Source organism: Mesitornis unicolor, unplaced genomic scaffold, assembly GCF_000695765.1.
Source record: "Mesitornis unicolor isolate BGI_N332 unplaced genomic scaffold, ASM69576v1 scaffold28198, whole genome shotgun sequence".
NCBI lineage: Eukaryota > Metazoa > Chordata > Aves > Mesitornithiformes > Mesitornithidae > Mesitornis > Mesitornis unicolor.
The window spans coordinates 38547-63793 of record NW_010202955.1 but is presented as its reverse complement, the minus strand read 5'-3'; the positions used below and the strand labels follow the sequence as shown (position 1 = coordinate 63793).

General features: G+C 39.2%; 1 protein-coding gene across 1 annotated transcript in view; it reads left to right on the top strand.

Moving 5' to 3' along the window:
- The first annotated feature begins 633 nt into the window (after positions 1–633).
- The window catches only part of LOC104545425 (polypeptide N-acetylgalactosaminyltransferase-like 6), a 32276-nt gene continuing 7662 nt past the window's right edge, over positions 634–25247 (top strand). Inside the window, exons 1-3 of the mRNA XM_010190566.1 lie at positions 634–747; positions 12149–12370; positions 20152–20268. Of these exons, the coding sequence (XP_010188868.1) occupies positions 646–747; positions 12149–12370; positions 20152–20268 (441 nt within the window). The 5' untranslated portion in view covers positions 634–645. The remainder of the gene's footprint in view (positions 748–12148; positions 12371–20151; positions 20269–25247) is intronic.

The following is a 25247-nucleotide window of genomic DNA, read 5'->3' as shown; positions in this document are numbered from 1 at the left end:
CAGCTGGGAATTATTTGCAGCTCTCATCAGTGTTGACTGAGATTGCTTAGACCTGAAGCATCAAACCTGTGTCCTTCAGATGGTTCCATCTATCTCAGTATTAATGATGAAATGTAGAGGCATGATCTTCCTTCTTTGCCTGCATAAATTTGATCAGGAGTAAATTGATTTTTGTTCCTTTTTCTTTACAAAATGAAGAGCATCTTATTATTTGAGCTCTGTATTCACTATTCAAAACAAAACATAAGCCAGGTGTTTTAGGAAAAAAAATACTTCTGATTGATGACTTTCTTTACTTACATACCCTTCTTTTGAAATTTTGGTCCTGTATGTTTTAAACAACAGACACAATAATATTTTAGTTGTATTGCAGGAGAACCATTGTTAGATACTCTAAATGTGTTTTATGATTTTATTTTTAACATAGTCTGCTTTTGGACAGTGAAATTCTGGGTAGGGTAGTCTGCCATGTTACCTAATCCCAGCTCTTCAGCATGCAGAGAAGGCCACCACTATGACTGTGGCAGGGGTCAGTACAGAATGATGTGTTGTTTTCACACGCTCATTACATAAAATGCCTTCTTTGCCCCATTTCTTTTCAGGAATCATTCCTTCGTTTGCTTTCTGTCTTCTTTCCAGGTGTGGATGTGTGGAGGTGGCATGTTTGATGTTCCATGCTCTCGAGTTGGGCATATCTACAGGAAATACGTCCCCTATAAAGTTCCTTCTGGAACCAGCCTGGCACGAGTAAGTAATTTGATCTGACTGTTTTTAATTTTCATTCATCATCAGTCTCTTAATTCCCTATGAACTAGCTTCCGGTAAACCATTAAAATGGAAAATGAATGCCTCTCTATTTTTCTGAACTGAGATGTGCAATTGCTGCAGTTGCGCTGCCTTCCAGAGATAAGATTGCCAATAAAATGAAAGCTTAAAAACACAGGGTTGGATGTTTCAGTACGGAAGCACGTTTCATGCTGATTCAAAAGAACCTAAGAATAACCTAAGGCTTACTGTTCCCGAATTGCAGTGTTGTCAGTCATAATTTTTACAAGCAGGACCAATTTGAATGCACATTTTCTTATCAGTCAGCAGAACATGCAGAATCTCATGAAAGGAACATTTTTTGAGGCAAAAGGACCTAGTAACAATGATTTGAGCAACTGTCTAATTATTGAGTAAAACCTGGTTGTGGAATACAGCCACCTTGGAGCCATGTGAGTGAGAAAGACCTCTAGACATTTCTCAAAGACTACTGAACACATCCATATCCATGAGGGGCTTTTTGCTCAAGAGAAAATGTTCTTTAACTTTCTGGAGATGTTCACGGGATGTCAAAAGATGGGAGACAAAGGGCACAGATGTAGCTTCAAGGCAGATACTAGCATTTATTCATGCTTGAGTTTAATCTTTTGTGGTTTAGAGGAATTTTTTTTTAATAAAACAGCATTAATATTAAAGTCTGCATATTGTCATAGGGTAATATTTTATGAATCATATTTTTTCTTAATAATGGAAATGTGGTATGAATAAAAGAGTAAATTTCTTGCTTTAAGGTGGAGATATTCTTGGTTTCAGCACCATAGGACAAGGTTTGTTGTAGTGACTGCAGCAGAGGGAAGAGGCTGCCTGTGCTCTTTGCCTGACATCTGGCTAGACAGAGAGAAGGATTTTTCTTAAAAGAGCATCTATGCTGACAGTGAGACACACGCTGCAGATTAGTGATGGTGTTGGTGGTGGTGACAAAAGCTACATGGACTAAATTTTGGGATTAAAATCTTCCCCCAGTATAGCTCTATATAGTCTCGGAGTTTCTACATCCAGATTTTTGCAGTGGTTGAAATAAGCTTCTTCATTATCCTGCCAAAATCATGCACAACTGGAAATAAGAAATCCAAACCTCAGTCTCTGTTTTTCTCTATTACAGCACAAAGTATCTCATTAGAGAATATGCTCTCTTGTGCATTACCTGTAGGAGCAAAATACAATAATTTCTGTTTGGCCTGTTAGCATCTCGTACAGTTCGACACTCAACTAGCATTTACAGAGGTACTGTGAGAACTTAGAGCCATCAGGTAGCCACAGCCTGCAGCCTCCCTATGGTATTTATTCTAGCTTCATTTCAATAAATCACTTGTGAAATATCACAAAAAATAATTCCTAATTATAAAAAGGAAATCTCTGCCCGTGCACAGAGTAACTGCCTTGAATCTTGTGGGAAAAGATCTAGTGTGCTGATAGGGTGGGTCTTATCCTTCCCATTCAAATAATGGATAGTTTCTTCTGTGTTATGGTGGTCCAAGATATGATGCCTAGGTAAATTTCTGTCATGTATGGAAAGAAAATATGAATTCTCAAGTTCCCAGGTTCCATCCAGTACAGTATTATAAACCAAAACATTGCTGTTAGGATGCATTGCATCAAGGCTGCCAAGAGCACAAGATCTGCTTTATGTTTTAGTATTTGGGGATATCTCAATAACTACCCAAGGAAGAGAGTATGGTCCCTAACCCAGCAAACTAGTGTATTTTAAGCTTAAAAATATTATCTTTCTCTCACCCAAGACAGAAAAGGAAAAGCAATGACATATTCATCTTCAGTGTGTCAATCCCTTTGATACAGACCACTTCTGGTTTCAAATAAAACTGCCACAAATGGAGCTGTTAGCCAAAGTAATACTAAGGAAGTATGCACAGAAGTGGCCTGGATATTTCAGCTATCTTTGAATTATCCTCCAAATATTGTATTATATCCTCCAAAGATTATAGCCTACCCCTTATGAGTATTTTATCTAAAACTTCCCTCTAGTTCAAGAATATAATGAATAGCACACTCAAGAATATATGGAAATACTATCCCTGCTGCCAAAAGCAATACTTTTCACTACTAAGTAGTTTCCATAAAGGTTCTTACTAAATTCTTAGCCATCTTATGCTGTGTAAAGGAGGATGCTGGAGATGCAGTTCACAAAAGAATAAGTCCTAGGAAGCCCAACTATGATTGTATAAATGATTGCAAGAGCCCCTTCATTAATCAAAGGAGAACTTCCCCTTGTGCAGATACTGCATTAAACAATGACAGATTTTCCCATCCTACCCTACAGCAGCAGTACAAGGGATATGGAGACTGTAGTTAGGAAGAGGACGGAACTACTAGACAAACTTAGGAATAGCCCAAATCATGGCATGAGTTTCCTTTCAAGCTGTTTCAGCTTCTGTTTGCCCTTAACAAATAATATTTCAAGTAAGCATTTTTCCTTCCCTTGGGATTTCACCTCTGTCTTCTAGCAGCAAGTTTCAACACACAGTTTCAGCCAGCTACGTCATGCCTGACCAATCTAGTCATCTTTATAAAGATCTGTGACCCAGCATGAGGGTCACATATGCTTTACTAAATAGGAGACTTGTCAAAAAGTTTGTTCTGCCTTCCCATCACTAAATAACCCTTACTGCACCACACACAACAGTAGGTATCATGACAGCAATTTTCTATGTCCTTCCTATCATATTTCTTGCTACTTTATCTGTCACTCAAGACCTGCAAGGCCTGTGCATATTTTTTGCTGACACATACCCCATAAATTGAAAAGCATCTGCATATGAAATGCTCTGTCAGTAAAACTGTTTGGTGGTACGGAGCTAAAGTGAAGTGAGCTGCAAACATGTATAGTGGATTTATAAAACAGACCGTGACAACCAAATGTAGATTAAAAAGCTGAATATTTTTTTCTGGAGATGTCTTAAGATGTTGCTGCATGCCAAATGCAATGGGTGTCCAATTCACAGGTAATTGCACATAAAGCAAGATTAATGGGTATGCAGATGTCAACACTCACTCCACATTATGATGTGGAAGCACCACATAATTATTCATTCATTCCAAATCTGTCAACCTCTGCACAAACCTGCAGTGGCTAATAACCAGTTTTGCCTGTTTGTTTTAGGTAAAACCTATATAGAGAGCAAATCCCAAATCTTGAAGTTCTGTGCAAGATGTTGCCCTATTAAAAACTTTTGAATTGTTTTACTGGATTATTTTAGTTGCTTTGTGGTATTTTTGACTGTTGCTCCATTTCTAACAATTCTAGCTAAGCCATTTTCTTTTATTTAGGAATCAAGCAAGTTGCCTTCTTGATGATGATGATTATACAATACAACTTTTAAGTTTTTATTCTAACTTTTTTCATTTAATAGATTTATAAATTCATCATTAAAATTAATTAAACCAAGATCTCAAACAGAGCATTTACCAAAGAAAAACTTCAAAATAGTATCTTCTAGTACTTGAATACAAGAAAGTCAAAGTAATTTTTTCAAGTGATAATTTTTTCTATTTTCTCTGATTTGGGTAGAAGTTTTGCTTTTAACATAATAAATGCAACAGGACAGGCAGCTTAACTATCCAAAAGGTATACAAAGCACATGGAGAACTAGATGTTTCTGGCAAGTAACAACAGCAAAGAGGTGGTAGCTATTTTTCAGTATTCGTTCAATAGGCTGGCACTGGATCCCAAGTTACATGGCTAAAGAAATGTATTTGGAATCAAACCTCTGAACTCTCTTCCCAGCTTAGCCGCAGACGTGGGCTGTGGTCTGAATGTGCCCAAAGGGTATGGATCTGTCGAGTGAGTCTGGCAGTAATCTGGGGTCTGGAGAATAAGCCTTGTGAGGAGTGGCTGAGGGAGCTGGGGTTGTTCAGTTTGGAAAACAGGAAACTGACGGGAGACTTTATCACTCTCTACAACTACGTGAAAGCAGGTTGTAGAGAGGTGGGTGTTGGTCTCTTCTTCCATGTAACTCTTTGACAGGACAAGAGGAAATGGCCTCAAGTTGCGCCAGGGGAGGTTTAGATTGGATATCAGGAAAAATTTCTTTAGTGAAAAAGTGGTCAAACACTGGAACAGGCTGCCCAGGGAGGTGGTGGAGTCACCATCCCTGGAGGTATTCAAGAAGCCCATGGATGTGGCACTTGAGGACATGGTTTAGTGGCCATGGTGGTGTTAGGTTGACGGTTGGACTTGATGGTCTTAGAGGTCTCTTCCAACCTTAATGATTCTGTGATTCTGTAATCAACTATTCTGCAGAGATGTTACCCTTGCACTCTGCTTTCCACAGCTCCCCACAGCTAGCCCACAGCCGCAGAGCCAGTGGTCGGCAGCATCCGCCTGGGAACCGTGCCCATCCCTGCTGCACAAGCCCTCCAGGCTGCCCTCAAGAGAGCCAGTCAGCTGAGATGTAGCCTTCAGTCAGTGGGCTGGGTTTTTTTGGCTTGTTTTCACTTTTTTCGAATGTGTAGATCTTAAAATTGTTTGCAGTGAAGATGTAGATCTTTATGGAGAGAATGAAATCCTGGCTGTTTTCAGATGCTACCTGTGGAATTTTAGTTCTAGGTATTTGCGTCTACAGACTGAGAAAGTCTTTTGCTTCTCTGCCTGCTGTGCTAACTCTCACAAGAGTTATTTATATACACCACTAGCTTTGGCACCTAGTTAACGTGCTGTCTTCCATGGAGAAACATTTCTTTTATGCCTGTAGACATCCATTCTTTTGGTTGAGGTTTTTTTTTAAAGAAATACAGACCATTGCTGGAATGAAACACAGTAACATTTTAAACACAGTTAAGTCTAAATGACTGAAACAAGGTACCCAAGAGAGGGAATGACTGACGAACACTAGCCCTGCCTAAGTTAAAAGGGAGTTAGACAAGAAGGAGAAAGGGATGAAACCTCCCATTTAAACTTAACTGTTGTGGGCAGCTCAGGTAATGAGACCTGAATATCACAAAGCTGTAATTAGTGTACAGGAAATATTTTATCTTGCTTTCACTGTAGAAATACAGAGAAATGAGAAATAATTGTGTTCCAACACTGATGGAACAACCTTTGCATGAAACTGAGGATACCATTTTTCTCCTTGGAAGTGCTTTGGAGTTTTGTGTTCTGCTGCCTCTATACTTGTTGGATGGACTCCTCTGGTCATATTTTGTTCTCCTTCTCCATGATGATTTATTGTGACATTATGCCACCCATATTCCAGGGGAACATATAGTTGTCTTGGCTGGCTGGATCCCTATGCACTTTTAAAATACATTTTACATAAAACAAACGTTATGTTATGTTATGTTATGTTATGTCATGTTATATGTTATATTATTATTTCCAGACAAATGAAATACAGCTGCTTCCAGAAGTAAACAGGACACCCATTTTGAAGTAGCAACAACAGTGTGCTTCACAAAACAAACATTAATAAACATGTAAATTTGGAAGACAGTGGAGGTGGGGTGACACTAACCACACTGGAATTTTGCTAGGAAGGAGAAGAGACTCATATGTCAGTTGTTGCAGAGACTCTTGTCACTGTCATATCCTCTCTTGTACTTCAAACTGAAATACAGTCAGACCTTACACATGTGGTGATTCATATTTGATTGATGTAACTGGAAATTATTTTTGATGTCCTGGCTGATAAGAGAAATTACTATCATGACAAATAAGACTACATCAGCTGGTGACATCCAGCTCCTTGGAAAATATTTGGATTAAATGTAGGACAACAGGAACTCATTACAGGATCCAACGGTTCCTGTAGTAGTTTCATATTGACAAAAGTAAAGTCTGTGGATTGAGTTCAGAGTTGGTTTCATGCAAACAATTAGATAGGCATAAAAACAGAAAAAACAGGTTTTGCAGGTGAAATGTAACAAATAACAAAGCCATTGTGCATGCCACTGGATAACAAAAATCTACTTTAGAACATCTGGGGAAACGGAAAACAGAAATTACATTTTTATATTAGTTTAACTGCTGAATCTAGAATCTCAATTGGAAAAGGTGCAACTAGAGGATGGAGTTGCACAGGTTTGCAGTGTGGCATAGCGTCCAGCTAGGTAGTGCTGCAATTGCTAGCCAACACATTAGCCACAGTTATGGAATGTGGAACTACTCCTCTTAGGGATCAATCTAGTTAAACCTTGCTTAGAAGGAATATTTATTAATCTGTCCTTTAACATGTCCCTGCCTTACTCCACTTGTGTGTTCTTTTGGCCAGCATCTACTTTCTTCTGACTGCATTTATTTGAGTAATATCACATCTCTTCAAAATGACAGATGATCTTGCACATTTTAAAAAAAAAGGAACAGTCATTTGATCAGAGAGATGTATCTTCCCCACTCGTTGAAGAAATTGAAAGGGACAAAATGGTCCATGAAAAATTTATTTTTTTCAAGTGGAGACGTCCTCATTTATCTCTCTTCAGTCAAGTTGATTTAAGCTCTTTTCTTGAAGTCCAGGTATCAGTGACTGTAATTTACTGTTTTGTAGACTATTGCTGAGTGAAAATACAAAGCAAAGTTGCAGTCTTAAATGTGTGAGTTCATACAAACTTAAAGAAAACTTGTCCAAATGTAAGCCAATGGTAAAGGATTTACCAGAGAGTAAAACTGTAACAGTGACACAAAGCTTAATTGTATCACGGATGCATACATGGGCAACTGATGACAGCTGATGGGTCAGTCTTAGTGTGGTTGCCATCAATTTAGTATGCATCTCACAGCTTCTTGGGCAGAAATATGCATCTACTGAAATATCATTAGGCCTTATTTTTTCTTGTACAGAATTTTTTTGCTGAAACTGACAAGAGAGAGAGAACAAATTGTCATTGGTCTGTCATGGATAGGTCCTGAAAAACTCTTCAAATGTCTATCTAGAGTCCCTGTGTCTTCCTTACATTGCGTGTCAATTCATGTATCTGATTAATATTGAATTGATCTTCATTTAATTACTCCTATTTAATTTTGGTTTTCCTTCTTTTTATTAAAAGACCAGTTTAACCAATCTGGACGTCTGTAACCTTGCAATGTAACAACCAAGCTACAGCAGTTTTCAGCTGCAAAAACATGTCATTTTTCCTTTCCGTATGCATTTAGAAGTGCTCAGGTTGAATCCTAGCAAGTGTGATCTACCGCAATGATATTCTACAACTGATTCTTCTTCTTGATAAAGACATTTGATATCCTTTGAGAAACTGGTATTTACAGGAGTTTTGTTTAGAAAATTATGCAAAGAGTAGAAGAGACGAAAATTGGGAAGATTCAAATCTAAGTCTTATTTTGTTCTAAATTCTTTTTAGATTAGCTTCACTGTGAAACTGGAGTGCTTAAATGATGCAATGTCCTAGTTTGAGCTAAATAGAACTAATTTTTTCTATTTAGTGATTTTACTTGTCAGCTCAGTCTCTTTTAAGTGACTGAACTTGCTGGAAACTAGCAGCATGTTTTTCCCAAACAGCACTGCTAGAAGATATGCTCAAGGTCAGTTGTCTCATCATGGGTGCTGTGTCTGCACCTATCGGGGGGAAGCGGACCCAAAACTGACCAACTAGGTATTCCATCCCACATACGTCATACTCGGTATAAAAACCAAGAGATCACAAGGGTCTTGCCCCCTTTTCACCATTCTTCGATCTTGGAGCCCTTTCATCTCGGACCCTTCCGTCCATCTCAATCCTGCAGAGGCCGAGGCCTGAGTGGAATCCTGCTCGTTCGTCTGCCGCTGATCCTGATTTGTGTGTCTGGCATTCTGCTCCCACCTGCTGCTGAGTTTGTTCTGGGACTTTTCCAGTGCCCGGCTCCGCAGAGCCTCTGGTGATGTATTCGTCACTGGGGGAGAATTTTTTTTGTGTATATTTGTATATATTTATATATATATTTCGTTATTATCCTATTTACAATATTATCCTGTAGTATTAGTATTATTGTTTCATTAAACCTGTTAGTTTATTTTCCAACCCGTAAAGTCTCTCTCCCTTATTCTCTTTTCTCTTCCCTTCTGGGGAGGGGAGAGGGGTTAATAGAGAGCGTCTGTCCAGGATTTAGTGGCCGGCCCAGCCCTAAACCATGACATGCTATAAGAAATTCACAAAATGCCACCTGATCTGGTAGGTTCTTAGACTCCTTTGACCTGTAAATTCTGCAGCAGCATGCACACACATGTGGTAGTGTACTAACAAAGTTGAACTGCTCAGCACCTATTTTACAGGTAGACTCTGTCAAGATTTGGTGGCTGTTCATAACCATTACCACTAGTAAGGCTTAATATGTTGGCATGCTCAGACTGTGTGTAGGCTAAGGCTCAGGCAAGGAGAAAGTGACTGTCTTTCTTTCTCCACCATGTCAGACATTCACACAGATTATGGGAAGGGCAACTCTAGGAGACTTCTAAAGGACTTGAAATCACATCCTTACCTTACAGTAAGTTACCTGATCTGTAAGCCTTAAAGTGTTCAGTGATGAGCACTCTCACTTTGGTTGTGCTCCTCTATATTTCTGTTGTTATAAGGTGAGTAAAAGACCGGCAGCTCATTGACATAATTTGCAGGGAAGAGTTATGTTTCTAGGAGGTTCTTCACATAGGACACCTTTTCACGATGTTAAACAGCCACAGAACTGGGATCTTCAACTTACCTGAGCTCATGGATCTCGAACAGCCTGAACTTTTGCTCCAGGAACATGCTAGATTATCATGTTTTAAATAGGAATGTAAATGAAGTTTGCCTTTATTGTGCAAGGTTGCACCAGACTAGCTTTCAGGACAGCAGCTCTACCTGACTGCATTCAATTCAAGTATGGGGTTTAACTGCAATTTGAAGTTTTACTACTAGTCTGTGCATGTTTATGTTAAAAGGAAGTGTAGTGATCACAGAGCTAACATAGTGATACTAAGGATAAGAAACCCATGCTAAACTGAAGTCAACAAACCTCTTTAAAACTGAAGTGTTTGCTTCCTAGTAACTGGCAACTTCAGACAGCTTTCTACTACTCCAGGACAGAGAGTTCCTTGCAGTCATGTTCATAAACAATCTGGAGATTTAGAGCTAGCAAATCAAAAGTTTATATTTTTCAAGGACAACCTATTGAAATTCAAAAGGCTGCCTCAAAAGGGGTCAGTTTATGACAGCAATGTATAAAAATGCTAAGGATAATATATGGGTTCATTACAGGATCTGACAAGGTTTGGGAAGATTTTTAGCTTACGATGGAGAGAATGGTCTTGGAAAAACCGGGGAAAAAAAATCTAAATAGATTTGTCTAAAGTGTCTTACCTGATACTTGAGGAATGGTGGGAAGAACTGAACTTTTTTTTTACTATACTTTTAATGTACGGTTCTTTTTACAGTATCTATTTTAAATACGAAAATTGTGCACTATCAGAAAAAGCAATTGCAAAAAATAGTATATTTTCTAGAACAGTCTTAAATGCATTTGCATTGTATGAGGTGTATAACATTACAGTGAAAGATATGCTAGAAAGATCACACCTATTTTCATGATTTTGGCTTCTTATTTTAATGTGCCTTATCATATTTTGGCCTCATCTACAAAGTCTTATCACATAGTATTTTTACTTTTCAGGAGATTTCTGTGTTAAAGTGGTGGGATTGTCATTTAGATGTTGTTCTTCAATTTGTTCTGGTTTTCTTTGTCCTACTCAGTTCCTGTATACTTGAATTCTAATTTCTTGTAAAGTAATTTAAGTTTTCGTGAAATTACAACAAAAGCCAACCTTATGTGAGGCACAAGCCATTGCTGAATAGGTATATAAGTGTTATGATTTTTTATACTGCTTTGATTTTACTTGCTTTATCCCTGCATGTTTTAACGTATCTGCTTCACAGAGAGAAAGCACATAGAAACTTATCTTGCAGCGTCAGCTAGAAGTACTTTGTTTGTTCTGTGTCTTGCTGTCTTTGTATTCAGATAAGCCTTATTAGTTCAGAGACATTTGGTTTGCTTGAATTAATAAAATTCAGGACAGGAATTTTCAAATGAATCTTGAAAGCAAATCAGAGTAAGAATCAGGCTTACTTAGATGCAAAGAATGTTCTGAGAAGAAACATTACCTTATGTTGATGATAATCAGATGCATATTGTCCTCCAGCTTATTACAGAGCACATCTCAGCATTGTGCAGTTAGTGTTCTATAAAAAGAATATTACAAAACTTGATGATCTTGTTTTTACAAACAAAGCAATAAGAACACCCTAGTGTCTTAATGTCATCCAGTAAGATGTTGCTTTATGGATAGCATAAGAGGCTATTGGGCAGCTGTGGAAATGCAGAATAGACTAAGTCTGTACTCCACTACAACATCTGCATATAAATTTGTGTGGATTAAGTTGCAGGAGGAGTTTTTAAAATGAAAAAAAAATACAGAAAAAAATTGCCCCCAGACTGCTTGGACTCTGTGATGTTAACTGACAATAAAATATCTGTCTTCAGTCTCATCTATCCAGGATTTTTCCTTAGAAGTCTTTTTAAAAGATTGTATTATAATTTGAGTCGGCTAATTTAATTGATTATAATTTAAGTAAATCCTTATGCAACAAGCCAGGTTATTCTGTTTCGTGTAAAATGCCAACAAAAATAAACTCTGTGGGGCATAAGCCAGAACTGGGTTTCATGGAACAGAAACTGTCTTAGATATGTCTATAAGATGATTGCAGAAAGCCACAAGTTGCCACACTACCAGAGCAAAGCTTCCAGTCCAAAGCTAGTGCAAAACCAGCTGTGAGATGGGGCAGAGCAGGCTTATGACTGCTTGCCCCCATACATATGCATTTAAGAACTGACCTTCAAATTTAGTTAGGAGTTGCTAGGTGACTAAGCAGTATGATGATGGCTGAAAATTCACATGCTTTTCAAATGCAAAGTGAAATACATCAGAAGGAATAATTTGAACCATTCATGCACTTTAGTAGGTTTTGAACTAACAAGAAAGAAACATAGGTACCAATGTGAGCAGCTGAAAGAAAATTTCTGTTTAACATCCATCATTAACCAAAAATCCACTTGAAGATTCATAAAGAATATGAAGGAAAATAAGATGTTAAACAGACAGAAGACCATATCTTACAGAGTCAGCAGAAAAGCAGGGTACTTAATACTCCACAGTGTTTACTCAACACTCTAATGAAGATAGCATACGTTTATTGGGATTTTTCCGTGTTTTAAGGCTGAAATATTAGACCAGCTAAGCTTAAAAGTTGTAGGGACTGTGGAATGTTTTTTGTTGCTGTTTAATTCTCCCGTTGGAAATATCATTCAGTCAAAGCATAAATAATTTAATGATTTCTTTTTTCTGCTGCACAGAACCTGAAGCGTGTGGCAGAGACGTGGATGGATGAGTTTGCAGAGTACATTTACCAGCGACGGCCTGAGTACAGACATCTCTCAACTGGTGATATCTCCGCCCAGAAGGAACTTCGCAAGCACCTTAAATGTAAAGATTTCAAGTGGTTCATGGCTGCAGTGGCTTGGGATGTCCCCAAATATTACCCTCCTGTGGAGCCTCCACCTGCAGCCTGGGGGGAGGTGAGGAATACTCAAGTTAGATAATATTTAAATTAGTCTAGCATTTTATATTGCAGGAAATTAAAGTCATTAAATTAGATTTAGCTCCTGTGATGAGTAGTGTTATTAATGGTGTTCACAGTGATTGGAAGAATCCCTGAACTAGCCATTAAAATGAGAAACCATAATGTCTTAGGATTATTGCTGTCCCTTTTATAGTTCATTACAGTTTTGTGTGTACAGTCCATAAGATACATGCACAATCGAGACGAGAACTTGGAAAAGAGTATGTAGCACTCATTATTGCATGTCTGAAGATTATTCTAGGTGCTGAGAAACTCTTTATCAAGAAGTAGATCTGAAGCCAACACTTTTTTTTTTGCATACCCACTTATACATCTCCTCCTCTTCTTACAAATACAATGGTATGTAGGTGGAGTTTAGTTTGGTGTGTTTTGCTCACACATGTAAGTGTGACAAATGGAGTGAAGGGACTGGTTCTGCTCAACTTGTGCAGTTGATGCATTTTGTAGATGCTGTAATGACCGAGTACCAGTAGCAGACAAATGTAATTTCTCATTTGGGAGATATGGGGTGGGAGAGATCCACAAAGAGAAGCCAATATCCAAGCATCACTCCAAAGCAGAGGGTGAGCAAACAGCCTGCTGGAACACTCCACCCATGATCAAAGATGTTCTGCATTCAGACCTCTCTGAAGAGCAATGCTGTAGCACACCTTGCTTTGACAGTTTGTTTTGTGTGGAAGAAATGAAAACATAAAGAGTGCAGGGACAGGAAATTACTTCCATAGCTGCACTGAAAAATTACAGTGACCTTCTACCCCTAGCAACTACAGCCAATTCATTCCATGGAAAGGTCACATGCAGAGGGCTTATTCCTCTCAATTCATTAAATTCATAATGAAGGCTTTACTCTTCCAGTGTATTGTGCTACTTTAAAAAAAGCATAGGAATATCTGCACAGTATTGTGAGGTCTGGCCGCCTCTGATTTTGCAGGAAATGTTCAATTTCTATGTGTCTTACTGTTTGCTACTTCTTGGCAATAATGATTTCCTTTGTTATCAGTGTTTCGTATATTTTTGATACTGCTGCCCACACTTTATGAGATTAATGTATACCAAAAGGTAACAAGTTTATCAGTAGAAGTCAGGCTGGACTGGGGAGCTGTGACTGCTACTATGATTTTTCTTCATCACCTTCCACCTGTATACATATGCATCCTTGAAGGATTGTGATCATGAGATGTATAATTTCTCTGGCCAGCTGAACAATCCTTAACTCAGTCAGAGTGCCTAAGTTGAAGAGACTGTGATTCACGTATTCATTCTTTTCACAACAATATTAGTATAATCTTTGCATAAAAGCAAGACTTTTAAAAAGTAAATAAAATATAATAACAATGGTATCAAATCTGTACCTTTAAAGGACTTTCTGAGTTCTTAGGAAGGAAGTGAAGACCAGAGACTTTCTGTTTCCTCTAAAATCATCTTCTTCTAAAATAACAAGAAGTTTCAGCCCTGCTCTCTATTTTTTACTGAGACTATCACATTCCTGTGAAGTTTTAATTAATTTGTTGGCACTTGCAAGGAACTTGAACAAACTTGAAGGTCAATGGCTGTCATAATTAGAAGCTGAAAGAGGAAAACAGACTGTGTGTTATTGCTTTGTAGAAATCTAGGAGCTCTGGAAACCTTCCTGACTATACACACCAAAAGTCTGTGCCAAGACTGCCTGTCATTTAGTATCCACTCTGCTTCCACTTGGAAAGACTTTTCTTCTGCTTGTCTATGCCAGTCTGCGAAAGAATAAACAATGAGGTACTCACACAATTTTTGGCTCCAGTATTTTGATATCTAGCTAGTAAAAGCATGTGGTATGAAAGCAGACATCTCATAATCTCTGCACAACTCCCCTTTTTTGTAAACATATTCATTTAAAATCTCTTACATTTATTAACAAAATCTGTTCATGACGGAAAAGAAGGAAATTTGAAAAACAAATAACAGTCATATTTGCTATACTTGTCATGGCCTTATCTCTTCTGCTTGTTTGTGCCTTTTCTCCTTTGTAGCTGGCAGGGTGTCCAATCCCTTGACAGTCTGTTCTGCCTTGTAACATCTGTTACAAGTGTGTAAGTTAAGTATAACATGTGCAGTAAAGCAATGTAACAGTGAATCCAGACAGATTAAGGTTAGTGAGACTGCCACTTCCTTGTCTGGATGAAATAACTGTACTGTTCCCTCTGCCACCATGAAAGAAAGATAATTTTTCAAATAGGTTTTTTTCTTATCCTTCTGAATATGTTGGAATGTATACTAGCAGTTGAAAAACAGTAATACCCATCCCAATCTCTTTGTAAGGCAGAATAACCTTGTGATGTGCGTTTGAAATCCTGTTGAAGGAAGTTAAAACAACAGCTGCATTAGGTGAAATTTGGACACCAAATGTTTTCTTAGGAAGTACTCATGAATCTGCAAGCTGTGATCCAGCATGAATATATTGGGCAGATATCACAGCTTCCAACAATATCTTTGAAAACACATTTTACAGTAAATCAATCATATAATGTCAGCCACTGTCATTTATTTTAGACTTCATAAGCCCTATAGTCAAAGTGATATAAAAAAAATAATTTGTTTTACTGTCAAAAGGGAAATATTTAAGCTTGGTTTCATTTGCTATTACCTGAACTTGTTATTCAATGTTTTAATACACAGCATGTCTCTTGGTCACTGCAGCAGTTCTAAGCTGTAGGACCTGAAAATACTTTCTCAGTCCCAAACTCGTGGATTTTACAGAATTGTTTTACAGCACTGTCATGAAAACGGCACCCATGAAGTTAAATCAAGTAGCACTTTTGAAAAAAAGATTAAAGCCTAAGAACTAACTTTTCTTTTGATTAATTTCTTTTTTTTAAGTGTCATACTCATACCCTTAATGAGTCAATCTCAGCCCACTGAGTGTCATGCGTCTGTTGTACAAAAGCGATATAACCAGCTATCCCCCACCCAGCACAGACCAAGTGCTGCACAGCTGGGCTGTTCAAATTCTTTCATCAGGATCAGTGCCACGCTGAATGCCAGAGTCCCCTTTCTTCAGTGAGGTCTTTGGTAGTGTTTGACTTCTTTTAACTTTGACTTTTCCTTTTTATGGCTGACACAAAGGACAAATACTTTTTAAATTACTATGTATCAGTTAACAGGAAAGGTGGCTCATTTTTCCATATTTGATCTGTAGATGTTGATGGCCTTAGGGTTATCTGAGAATGTAAGCAGTGCACTAAAACTGGCTTTAAGCACTGCCCAAAAGAAAAATGCAACATAAATGAGCACTACTAATGTCTTCTAACAGCTACAGGTACTTTCTTATTTGAGGTATTAAATCAGATCTATGGAAAGTATTATAGAAACTGATAGCTCCAAGGTACCTCTCTTGCTGCTGTATTGGGGCACCCTAAGGATAGTCCCAGCACCATCTCTACATTCTTTGTTCTAACAGATTACCATATTGAACATAAAGCTGTCTTTAGATTGTTACACTTTCTCACTTTTTGCTTCTGGCACGGATGATATCGTGCCACGATGAGCACGCAGGGTAGCTCCCAGGATCCCTAGAAGTGCCTCTCCCTCTCTGACTCACTCCCCCTCTACCCCAAGGAAGGCTGAATTGACTCTGGATGACAGCCTGGCTCCAGTGCAGGTAGGACAGTTGCTGCTGAAGCCAGGACATCACTCACTCTTCCAGCAGCGAATCTTGCAGGAGCTCATCTCCCTGTGAACAAAGTTGCCGTGTTTTAGAATTATCAAAGAAAATTTAACGTGGAACATGCTAGTGTGTCCATTACACAGCTCCTGCCAAAATGTTCAAAAATTTCAAAATTAATCCTGACAGGTTGTATGAACAGCCTGCAACCCTTCATTTTACTCAGAAGACTGTTGTTTTTCTGACCTGAAGATTATCATAGTAATCAACACATCCATCACTTTCCAGTTTCCATTCCATGCTTGTGTACTAATGGCAAATACTGTGTTTTTGAGAGTGTAGTGCTAGACCATCTTAAACTGCTTCTCCCATGGGGAGCTTGTTAAATCCTATAACTGCTGGCTTTCTGCAAAACTCTAACAATAATTTAACCAGAGCTCAAGTTATCTAGGAGACCATATATTCTGCAGTATGAAAACACCGTTTGGGAACTCCTGGTTTTTTTTTTTCTCCCTTCTTGTTATGTGTCCAAAAATCTATCTTTTTTGATACCTGTCTATCAAATCAGCAGCTTAAAATGTCAAGTGGTAATAGTGTCCTCTGCAAACCTAAAGTTTAGACTTTCAGGCCTTCTGTCCTCCCTTGCTGCAGCTTCTATTTGACATCACATTCCTCTTTCCCCTATCGGAGTGCCACTGAGCTAGGCTACTTCTTCCTCAAGGTCTGGCCTACCCTGGAGAAAAGTCTTTTTAACATGGGTTGGCTAACTTAGAGAAAACAAGCTGTAGTTTTAATGTAAGTTAACTGCTTTTTGTAAAACCCAAGGATTACTGTATCCAGGCTTACCCAGTGGTTTCTCCTTACTGCTTGCTACCTCATTTAAAGCACAGAAGTCAGCTGCTACAGCAGCAGAAATCCCACTCAGGTGACATGTCTTTGTTCCCAAGCATTGGTGCAGCTCTGAGAAGCCTGTGTGTCCTTGTTCGGGCACCTCCAGTGTAGAGGTGGGACAAAACAGACCCCATGGAGTTTGTATTCTCTATGCTTTTATGTCTCATCTGCTGTCTGTAAGGACTCCGAGGCCCATAGTCTCAGTATCTATGTGCCAACATGAGTTAGGATGGGATTTCACGATTTAAATGTGCATAGTTATTTACATACAGTGTCCTTTGCTTTTTGCAGAATTTTGTTAATTCTGAACTAGCCTTTAAGATCACTGCCAAGCATCCTTGTTAGTCCATACGGTCTCCTCAAAAGCATGCTTTTCCCATATGCTTACATGTGTGTACAAAAGAGCATTTAAGGTTGAGCAAATAAGTGTTGTATGTAGCAACACAATGCCCTACCTACACAGGTGATCGAATCTGTCTCCTCTTCATCCCCTGTCTCTATAATTGCACAAATATGAATGATGGAAATGTGAGTGCATTAGAAGTATATGTATTTCTTTGCTATTTGTAACTCATAACCTTAAAAATTCCAAATCCATTGTGTGAGTGACTGGAGAGACAGCAGCTCAAATGCATGTCGGTGTGTAAATGAGAAAGTCTCTCCTTGTTGTGCTTCTGCTTTCCTTCCTTCTTCCGTGCAAGCATCTTAGGGGATTTGCAGGCCATGTGGTGCTGGTGCTGGGAAGAACATTCCCCCTGGTTCTGGCAGCAGCACAGTGTCTCAGTTCAATTTCTAGCAAATGCCAAGGCCACACAGAAATGCCAGAAAACAAAAGCACAGACTTGACTGAAATGCCTGTATTAAAAAAGGAAAATGAAAAACAAATCAGGACCCCTCTGCAGTTGAAAGGAAGGACAAAACAAACAAACAAAAAGGATGAACTAACATGTAAGCTACAACAAACCAGAAGAAAAACCTCAGGGAAGCCTTTCAGCAGCAGAAGGAAAAGGAGAGTAGAGAAAAGAAAGAACAGGGGAGACAGATTCCAGCAGTGAAGGAACTAAATGTAGGTTCAGCTTAAACCTTTCACAGAAATCCACAGAACAAATTTACTACATCGTCCAAATGACTGAGAACAGGATGGAGCGATGCCATTGAGAAAAAATTATGAAGGCCTTTCAATTCATTAAACATTCATTGGACGTGGAATGTATTCACTGTCATTTTATAATTCTGAATCACATAAATATACCCCAATTATTAATGGCAGTTGTTAGCAGCTCCATTTTAATTAGCTCACACGCTCCAAGAACAGAACTGATGTATCATTTAATTTTGTATTAGGCCAGTAATTTTTATTTATACAGTGTCAATTTAAGTGTGCTGAGAAATAATTGAACACTCTCAAAAAAATTACACTTGGAGTAGGTATTTCACATGAAACTTAAAAATATGAAATTAAAATCCATTCCCTTTGTTATTCTTTCCTGTCTCTTTTGCTGGGTGATATGAAAATGAAGGCAGGGTTGTTGAGAACTAATTTAATCTTTTTTTTTTTTCAGTTAACGTGACCTTTTGTACTGTGGGGCTCAGCGGTAGATTTCTGCATTTGGTTGTGTATATGAAAAGCTAGGGTTTTTACCTTGTCTGTAGCAATTTTTATTTTATCAAAATAAGAAAAAATGCTCTAGAACTGGGCTTGTTCAAGTTTTAGAACGCCTGTGATGGCTCAAAGTTTCTTGGAGTCAATTGCTCAAATTTATGCTCCCCCATCATTTGCCCACTCTGCTCTTTTCTTGACTAAACAAATGCAGCTCCTAAAACCTTTCCTGAAGGTGACATTTATTACATTTTCTCCAGTCCTTGTTGCTTTCTCATCTGTCTAAGTCTTTATTAGAACACAGTGAAGAGACTCATTTCCAGTCCTCCAGGATGAGAAAAAGAGTAGCTCTCCCATGTGCCTTACAAGCATGAAGTTTGCCTCTCCTTGCAATGTTTTGTGCTATGCTGAAAAGTTTTCCATCCTTTCTCTGTGCGTGTGTGAGATGCACAGCATTTAAGAGTGACAATGTTTACATTTGTCTAACCTAATACAGCAAGAACAGTGACTTCTAAAATATTTTCCATGGAAAAATACAAATGTCAACTCCACTGTATCTCCATTTGGCATCTAGCTTTTCTTTTTTTTTTTTTAAATAAGAATCACAGCAGTGTCCAGAGTGTCAAAATGTGCACCTGCTTTCTATACATTACACATATAGAATTCGTGCAGAGCTGCATGCATCTATGCAGACTTTGATTACTCAGTTTCTGTGTCTGTCAGTGACAGTTTTTTAAGAAATCCTCCTCATTTGGGATATGTCTAAAGGATTTCTAATAGCCCAACTAAGGTACTCAAAGAGAAACATGCATGTATTTGCAAGATAAATTTGAGATTTTTCTCTTTTTGGTGGCAGTAGGCAAGCCACTCCTTTTCAATCCCGTCTTCCAGAAAAATATACATTGCAGCAGTGGTACATAACTGATATGACTGATAGTCACAGATCAGTTATTACTCAGTTATTACTTATTACTTTTAAGAATAAGTTACACTGTGGAGTGTTTGGAGAAGGCATGCAGACAGCACAAGGAAAACCTCCATAGGTATGCACAGTTCCAGTACAAATTTAAGTACCTTTTTATTTTATGCACTTAATGCCCCAGTGTGTGACCTTCTCTGCACACCCTCTGTGTCGAAGTAAGAACAAGCATTGAAACAGATCATGCCTGAGTTTTCAAGAAATATTGCTCCAAAGCCTGTGAGAGACTCATACAGAAATGATTTCTTTTTAATACGGCTGATCTATCCTGCTCTGATAGAAGGGAGGAAGCAGTCAGAGCAAGCTTTGAACTAGTCAGACTTCTTCTCCTCTTAGTTTATTTGCATGAAAATATTTAATGCAGACCTACCTTTCATTTGCTAAGCAGGATATTTCAGACTTTGTTGCTTCTAAAACTGTTCACAGAAAGAATAGCTCATCTCAGGACATGGCTCTCTACCTTGTAGAAAGTAAGTTCCACCAGTTTTATATAACTAATGGTGAGTCTCAAGCCCTTCGGTTTCTGAGAGCTAAACTTCTAACCCCTAATGTTGGAAGCTCTGTTCAGCAGCCTGGTTTAACGTGAAATGTTGCTGCTTGGTTTTTCAGATTCGAAACGTTGCAGCCAACCTCTGTGTGGACAGTAAACACGGAGCCACAGGGACTGAGCTGAGGCTAGACATCTGTGTGAAGGATGGCTCAGAACGGACGTGGTCACATGAACAGGTATTTTATCGGTGAAAAGGGAAATGCAGTGTAAAATTGTTGCTTCTCTCTTACAGTTTCTAAACATTTCTCTGAGGGCTTCTCCTTTTCCTAAGACAAAGCAGGATGTAGAAACAATTTGTGAATGATTGCTGCCCTTAATGGCTGTAACAAAGTGCTCTCTAATGTAACCTCAGATATTCCAACCACCACCTGGGCTGTATATTCTTCTTCATTTCCAAAAGGAATTGCAATGCTCAAAGAGCTTTTGGGTGCCCCATTCTCCCACTCTGTGTCATGAAAACATGTTGATTTTGGTTCAGTTACCTGAAAGTGTTTTGAATATAGTACCTAGGCTTGTAAAGCCCTAGAGGTTGTCTGCTTCTATGCTTTCATCTCAATAAGCTCAATAAGGGGTTTTATTTTAAATTAATATGGGGTATAAGTGAGATAAATGGGTAAAAGCTAGAAAGAAAGAGTTTTGCAAAGACAAGGGATGGTAAAAACTCAAAAAAGCTTTTATCTAGGTTGGTTAGGTAGAAAAATATTAGCTCTCAGGAGTACAGAGGGAAAGAGCTCTGATTTGTGCTTATTGTGGCTGTGAGTGCCATAGGAAAGAGATCATGACCCACGGGCTGTGAGTCTGGCCAACGTGAGCAAAGAGAATCCAGATGAAAAGTACAACCTAACAATTTATTAGCAATTTTAGTGAACATGCCTTTCACAGAGCAAGGTCCCAGATTAGAAGAACTTCCTGATGCTGAGGAGAAAAATTGACCTGGCAGTCGCATATGGCATTTTGTAAAAGCTTAAAAGCTGAAGAGAGAAGAGTTCTGAGGGGTATTTGAAGTGCTGAGGTCAAGAAATCATTCTCTGAGGATACTGAGAAATGTAGGGGGAGAGGTGCAAGTGATTGAAATAGAGTAGCTGAAGGATGATCACAGTTTAGGCAAGTGCCAACATGGGAAAAAGAAAGTTGCTCAAAGAAGGCTTCTTCACATAGCTACCAAAGATGTAGCACAGTCATAGGATGCCGAGACTAGATAAATACAATCTTGTGTTTTGCTTATGAAAGATATCCAGTAATTCAAGCAGTTAACTGAAGGAAGTTGTATGGTCCAGACTAGATCATCAGTGTGTGCTCTGGCTTTAAAATCTGCAAATCTGAAGAGCTCCAAACCCTCCTTTAGAAGGGAAGGAGTCCTGAGGCTGCCGGAGTTGAGAGAGAGGAGGGAAGAAATCTGGATGAAAAGATGAGAGAAGGAAAAAAAAATATTAGGAAAAGCAGAGAAAAATGAGACTTGAAATATCCTTTGAAGGAGTAAGTTCTTGTGAAGAAGGGAAAGGGATGCAGAGGGGGAAGGATGGCAAGGAATCTGTGTTTCAGTGTACTCCAGTCCATTACGACATTTGGAATCAGACTCAATGTAAAGTTCTCATTCTATGCCAGTGACAAAAAGTTACTTCATTAAGAGGGGTAAGCTAGCATGAAAGGAGTTCAACCAACTAGCTCCTTAAAGCACAGAACCAGAACTAGGACGCCTCAAGCACATCCAGGGACAGCAGAAATTATTTCTGCCAGGCTGGTGTGGCACAGCACATACTCTCTTACTGAAGGAAACACCGCTCCCACCAGCAAAGGTGCCAAGCCCCAAGCCAAGCCATGTCACCCAGTTTGCTGGGCAATGTCATGATTTTCAGGGCTGCTGAGGAAGGGTGGGAGGGCGCTGCCTGCAGGGCGGCGGGCGGGCAGCAGAGGGCAGCTCCGGGCAAGCGGAGCCCTCGCAGTCACGGAGCCAGCTCTCTGGCTATTTAACCCTCGAAGCCATCCGTTTTCTTCCGAGTCGTTTGGTGGGGGTTTTTGTGGCTCATTGTGGCTGTGAGTGCCTTGTGGTTTTGGGTTTTTTTTGTTCCCCAGGAGGGAGCACTGCATTCAAAGGTGGTTGTTCTCATTGATAAGAATGCAGTTACTGATAGCTTACCCATCTGGCAATCAAAATCCTAGGAATCAGGTGAGAAATGTTAAAGAATCTTTAGAAGATAATTAGGGTAATAGATAAATAAAATTGTAATGTATTTATAGATACACATAGTACATATCAATGTAATGGAGTTTATTATAATAAATAAATAGATGTAATTTGACTTTCTTCTAGAAAGGAACGTTGTTTAGGAAACTTTATTTTAGTTGTTTATTTAGGAAAATTAAAGGAACTAGAAAACAGAAGTTTTAGAAGAATGGTGATTTGTGTCTTACCTTATTAGATAAGGACCTGATATAATATCCATTACTGTATTGCTGGGCAACCTTTTATTTGCATAATTTTAGTAGTGGTAATATCCTCTCAGTTTCTGGATTAGTTTAGAACAGAAAGAAACTAATTTTACTAAAGAAAATACATTACTCTAGAAAATAAATGATGAACACATTTAATTTTATAAGCTGATGCAGGGCTTGAGGAATTTTTTTTAGAAACAAGATAGCATCCTTTTCCCCCTTTTTCCTGAAGTTTCCCTCAGCTTACATTGGAAGAACTGTGTGCACTGTTACCTTCTGTTACTCCAGTCATAGCCAACACCTCCCTGTCCTGTAGCCCCTGAGAAACCTGCAGGACAAAATATCAAGTTCCAACTTGGCAAGCAAAATCTATCTCTATGTTGCTGATAGTTGAGAGAAGTACAAAAAATCCCAGTGTGCTTTAGATTGGTATATTTTGATGGAAATTTCTTGACTAGCTCTCCATACTCAATCCCAAGGGCTACCTGGTCAGGAACGTTACCTGCAGTGCATGTAAGACCACAGTCTAATAAAACATCTCCTGAGGAGAAGAGATGTGATCTTCCACTTACACCACAGTAAGCAGTGAAGATTAACTTCATTAAAGAGTGTTTGGGAACAACTGCCGAACACCTGACCAACCCTCAGAGAGCTCCTCTTTATTGCTTATATCTTCTTGAGTTTGTTGCCTATGTGATTTCTACATATGCCAGTACAAACTAGCGGTATTAATGAAAACATCAAGCATTTTATTATCATATTTCAAATAGTGTGGGTTGACATTGACCTGGTCTTGTCGCTTCTTGTATAAATTTACAAGGAGTTCAGTGGCAAAATATAGTAGCTTGATGTGACCAGTGCAGCAGGCATTAGTGCTGATGCTAGATAGAGATACAATCCTTTGTGCCCCTTGATTCATGTCATATTACCAAGGCAGGCAGAACTTAAAAGCTGACAGTCTCAGCAGCTGTGCTGCAGAGCACAGCCTTTTAGCAGCCCCCAGGAAAAGAAGACCTTCCACCCCAGGGCTTTACAAGCTCCAGCAGGCAAACAGCAGACAAATGATTTGTGGGGCACTTGCAAGCTTTCTGGTGAACAGGAGAAGGGTAGGAAGCGAAGATGAGTGTCGATGCAGTTTCTGGAAATTTCCCCAGAATTAAAAACCAGAGGGGAAGGAAAGGAGCAAGGAGGATGGCACAGCACAACATTCTTCCACCTCTGTCTTTGCAGAGCTAACTTCTGACTACAAGGGAAACTGGAGCTCTGCTGGGCTGATAACCAGCAGTGAATGAAAATGGTAGGCATCACTCTCTCTTCTCAAGTCCCCCAGCCTGGCTAGGGAGTAAGATGAGCATCATCTCTAACACAGCCTAGCAAGCAGCTGTGCAGCCTGTCCAGCTCTTTCCTCTGTACTTGGAGATATAGTTCAAGTCAGAGCTCAGTTCTGAAACGTGGCATTTCATCTTTGTGTGGGGCACATGCTGTCCGGTCAAGTCTAACGCCATAGTCAAAGCACAATGCCAGCTGACGGACCTCAGCCAGGCAGCAAGTAATTGAGCAGCGTTGTCAGGCTGGAAAGCATTAATATTATCAAAAGGGTCTTTGTCCTATGAATGGTCCCAAGCCAATGGCTGTATCCTGATACAATCATTCTTTGGGCCCTGTGCCAATTACAAGTGAAGCTGGAAAGCTGTATTTTCCCCAGTTACTGCATGACAGGGCTAGGCTGCATGAAAAGCTAAAGCAAGAGGGCTGAGGGGTTGCTTGGTTGCAAATGCAGAGGATGGGGCTGTGTTTTATGGGCTCTGTGGTGTGAGAGGAGACAGAGGAAAATGAGCATTTGCTGGGCCATGACAGAGGGTTTCTTGGGTCCAGCAAGAAGCTCTGAACAGCAGCCCCATGGGTTGCAGGTGAAGGAACAGCCGGCTGTTTGTTAATAACGTGTCTGAAAATTTAGGTGCAGCCTTGTTTCAAATCCACAAGCAGAGAGGAATGAATGAAGGAGTACCAAAGGGTTCATCCATTTCTCATAAAATCTGATGCAGCTGGCTCCTAACAGCTTAGGTCAAAGGAACAACAAAATCCAAAGTGGATAGGTGGAGGCAAAGCAGAGTATTATGTATTCAGGACTTCAGCTAATAACATGTAGCATTGTTGCACATTGTGCAGAGGAAAGGCAATTTTTATATTGGCCAGATTTAGTGTTAAGAGAGAATTTGCTGTATAATGGAGGATAGCATAGAATTATGAGATTGGAAGGACCATAGGTCTTCAAATTTTATCTGTAAGTACAAGATTTTAATATTAATTGGGCATATAGAGAAGTATAACCTTTTTTCTGATCAATTTTTTCTCATCTCCCTCTTAGTCCTGTGTTTCTGCCTCAGCAAGGTTGACTTTATAATAGTATCACTTGGGAGAACATACACTTGTTGATTTAAAAATGAAACTGTTTTACAAAACATGAGGCTAAGAAGGAGGAAAAATAATCTGTGCTAGTCTTAACATTGAGAACTGTTATTACACAGATCCTGCTTTTCAGTAGAAGAGAATAAAAAAAACCCTATTACCATGTCTTGACTTTCAAACAGGACACAGCCCTGGCAGTCTTCAGAACCCATCCAGGAGCAAAGGGATAGCCTGGATCACTGTGATCTGATTTAAAGGCTAGCTTGGGCTCTTTCAGGAGTACTGATGCATTCAGTGGGGTTGTAGTCCTTGG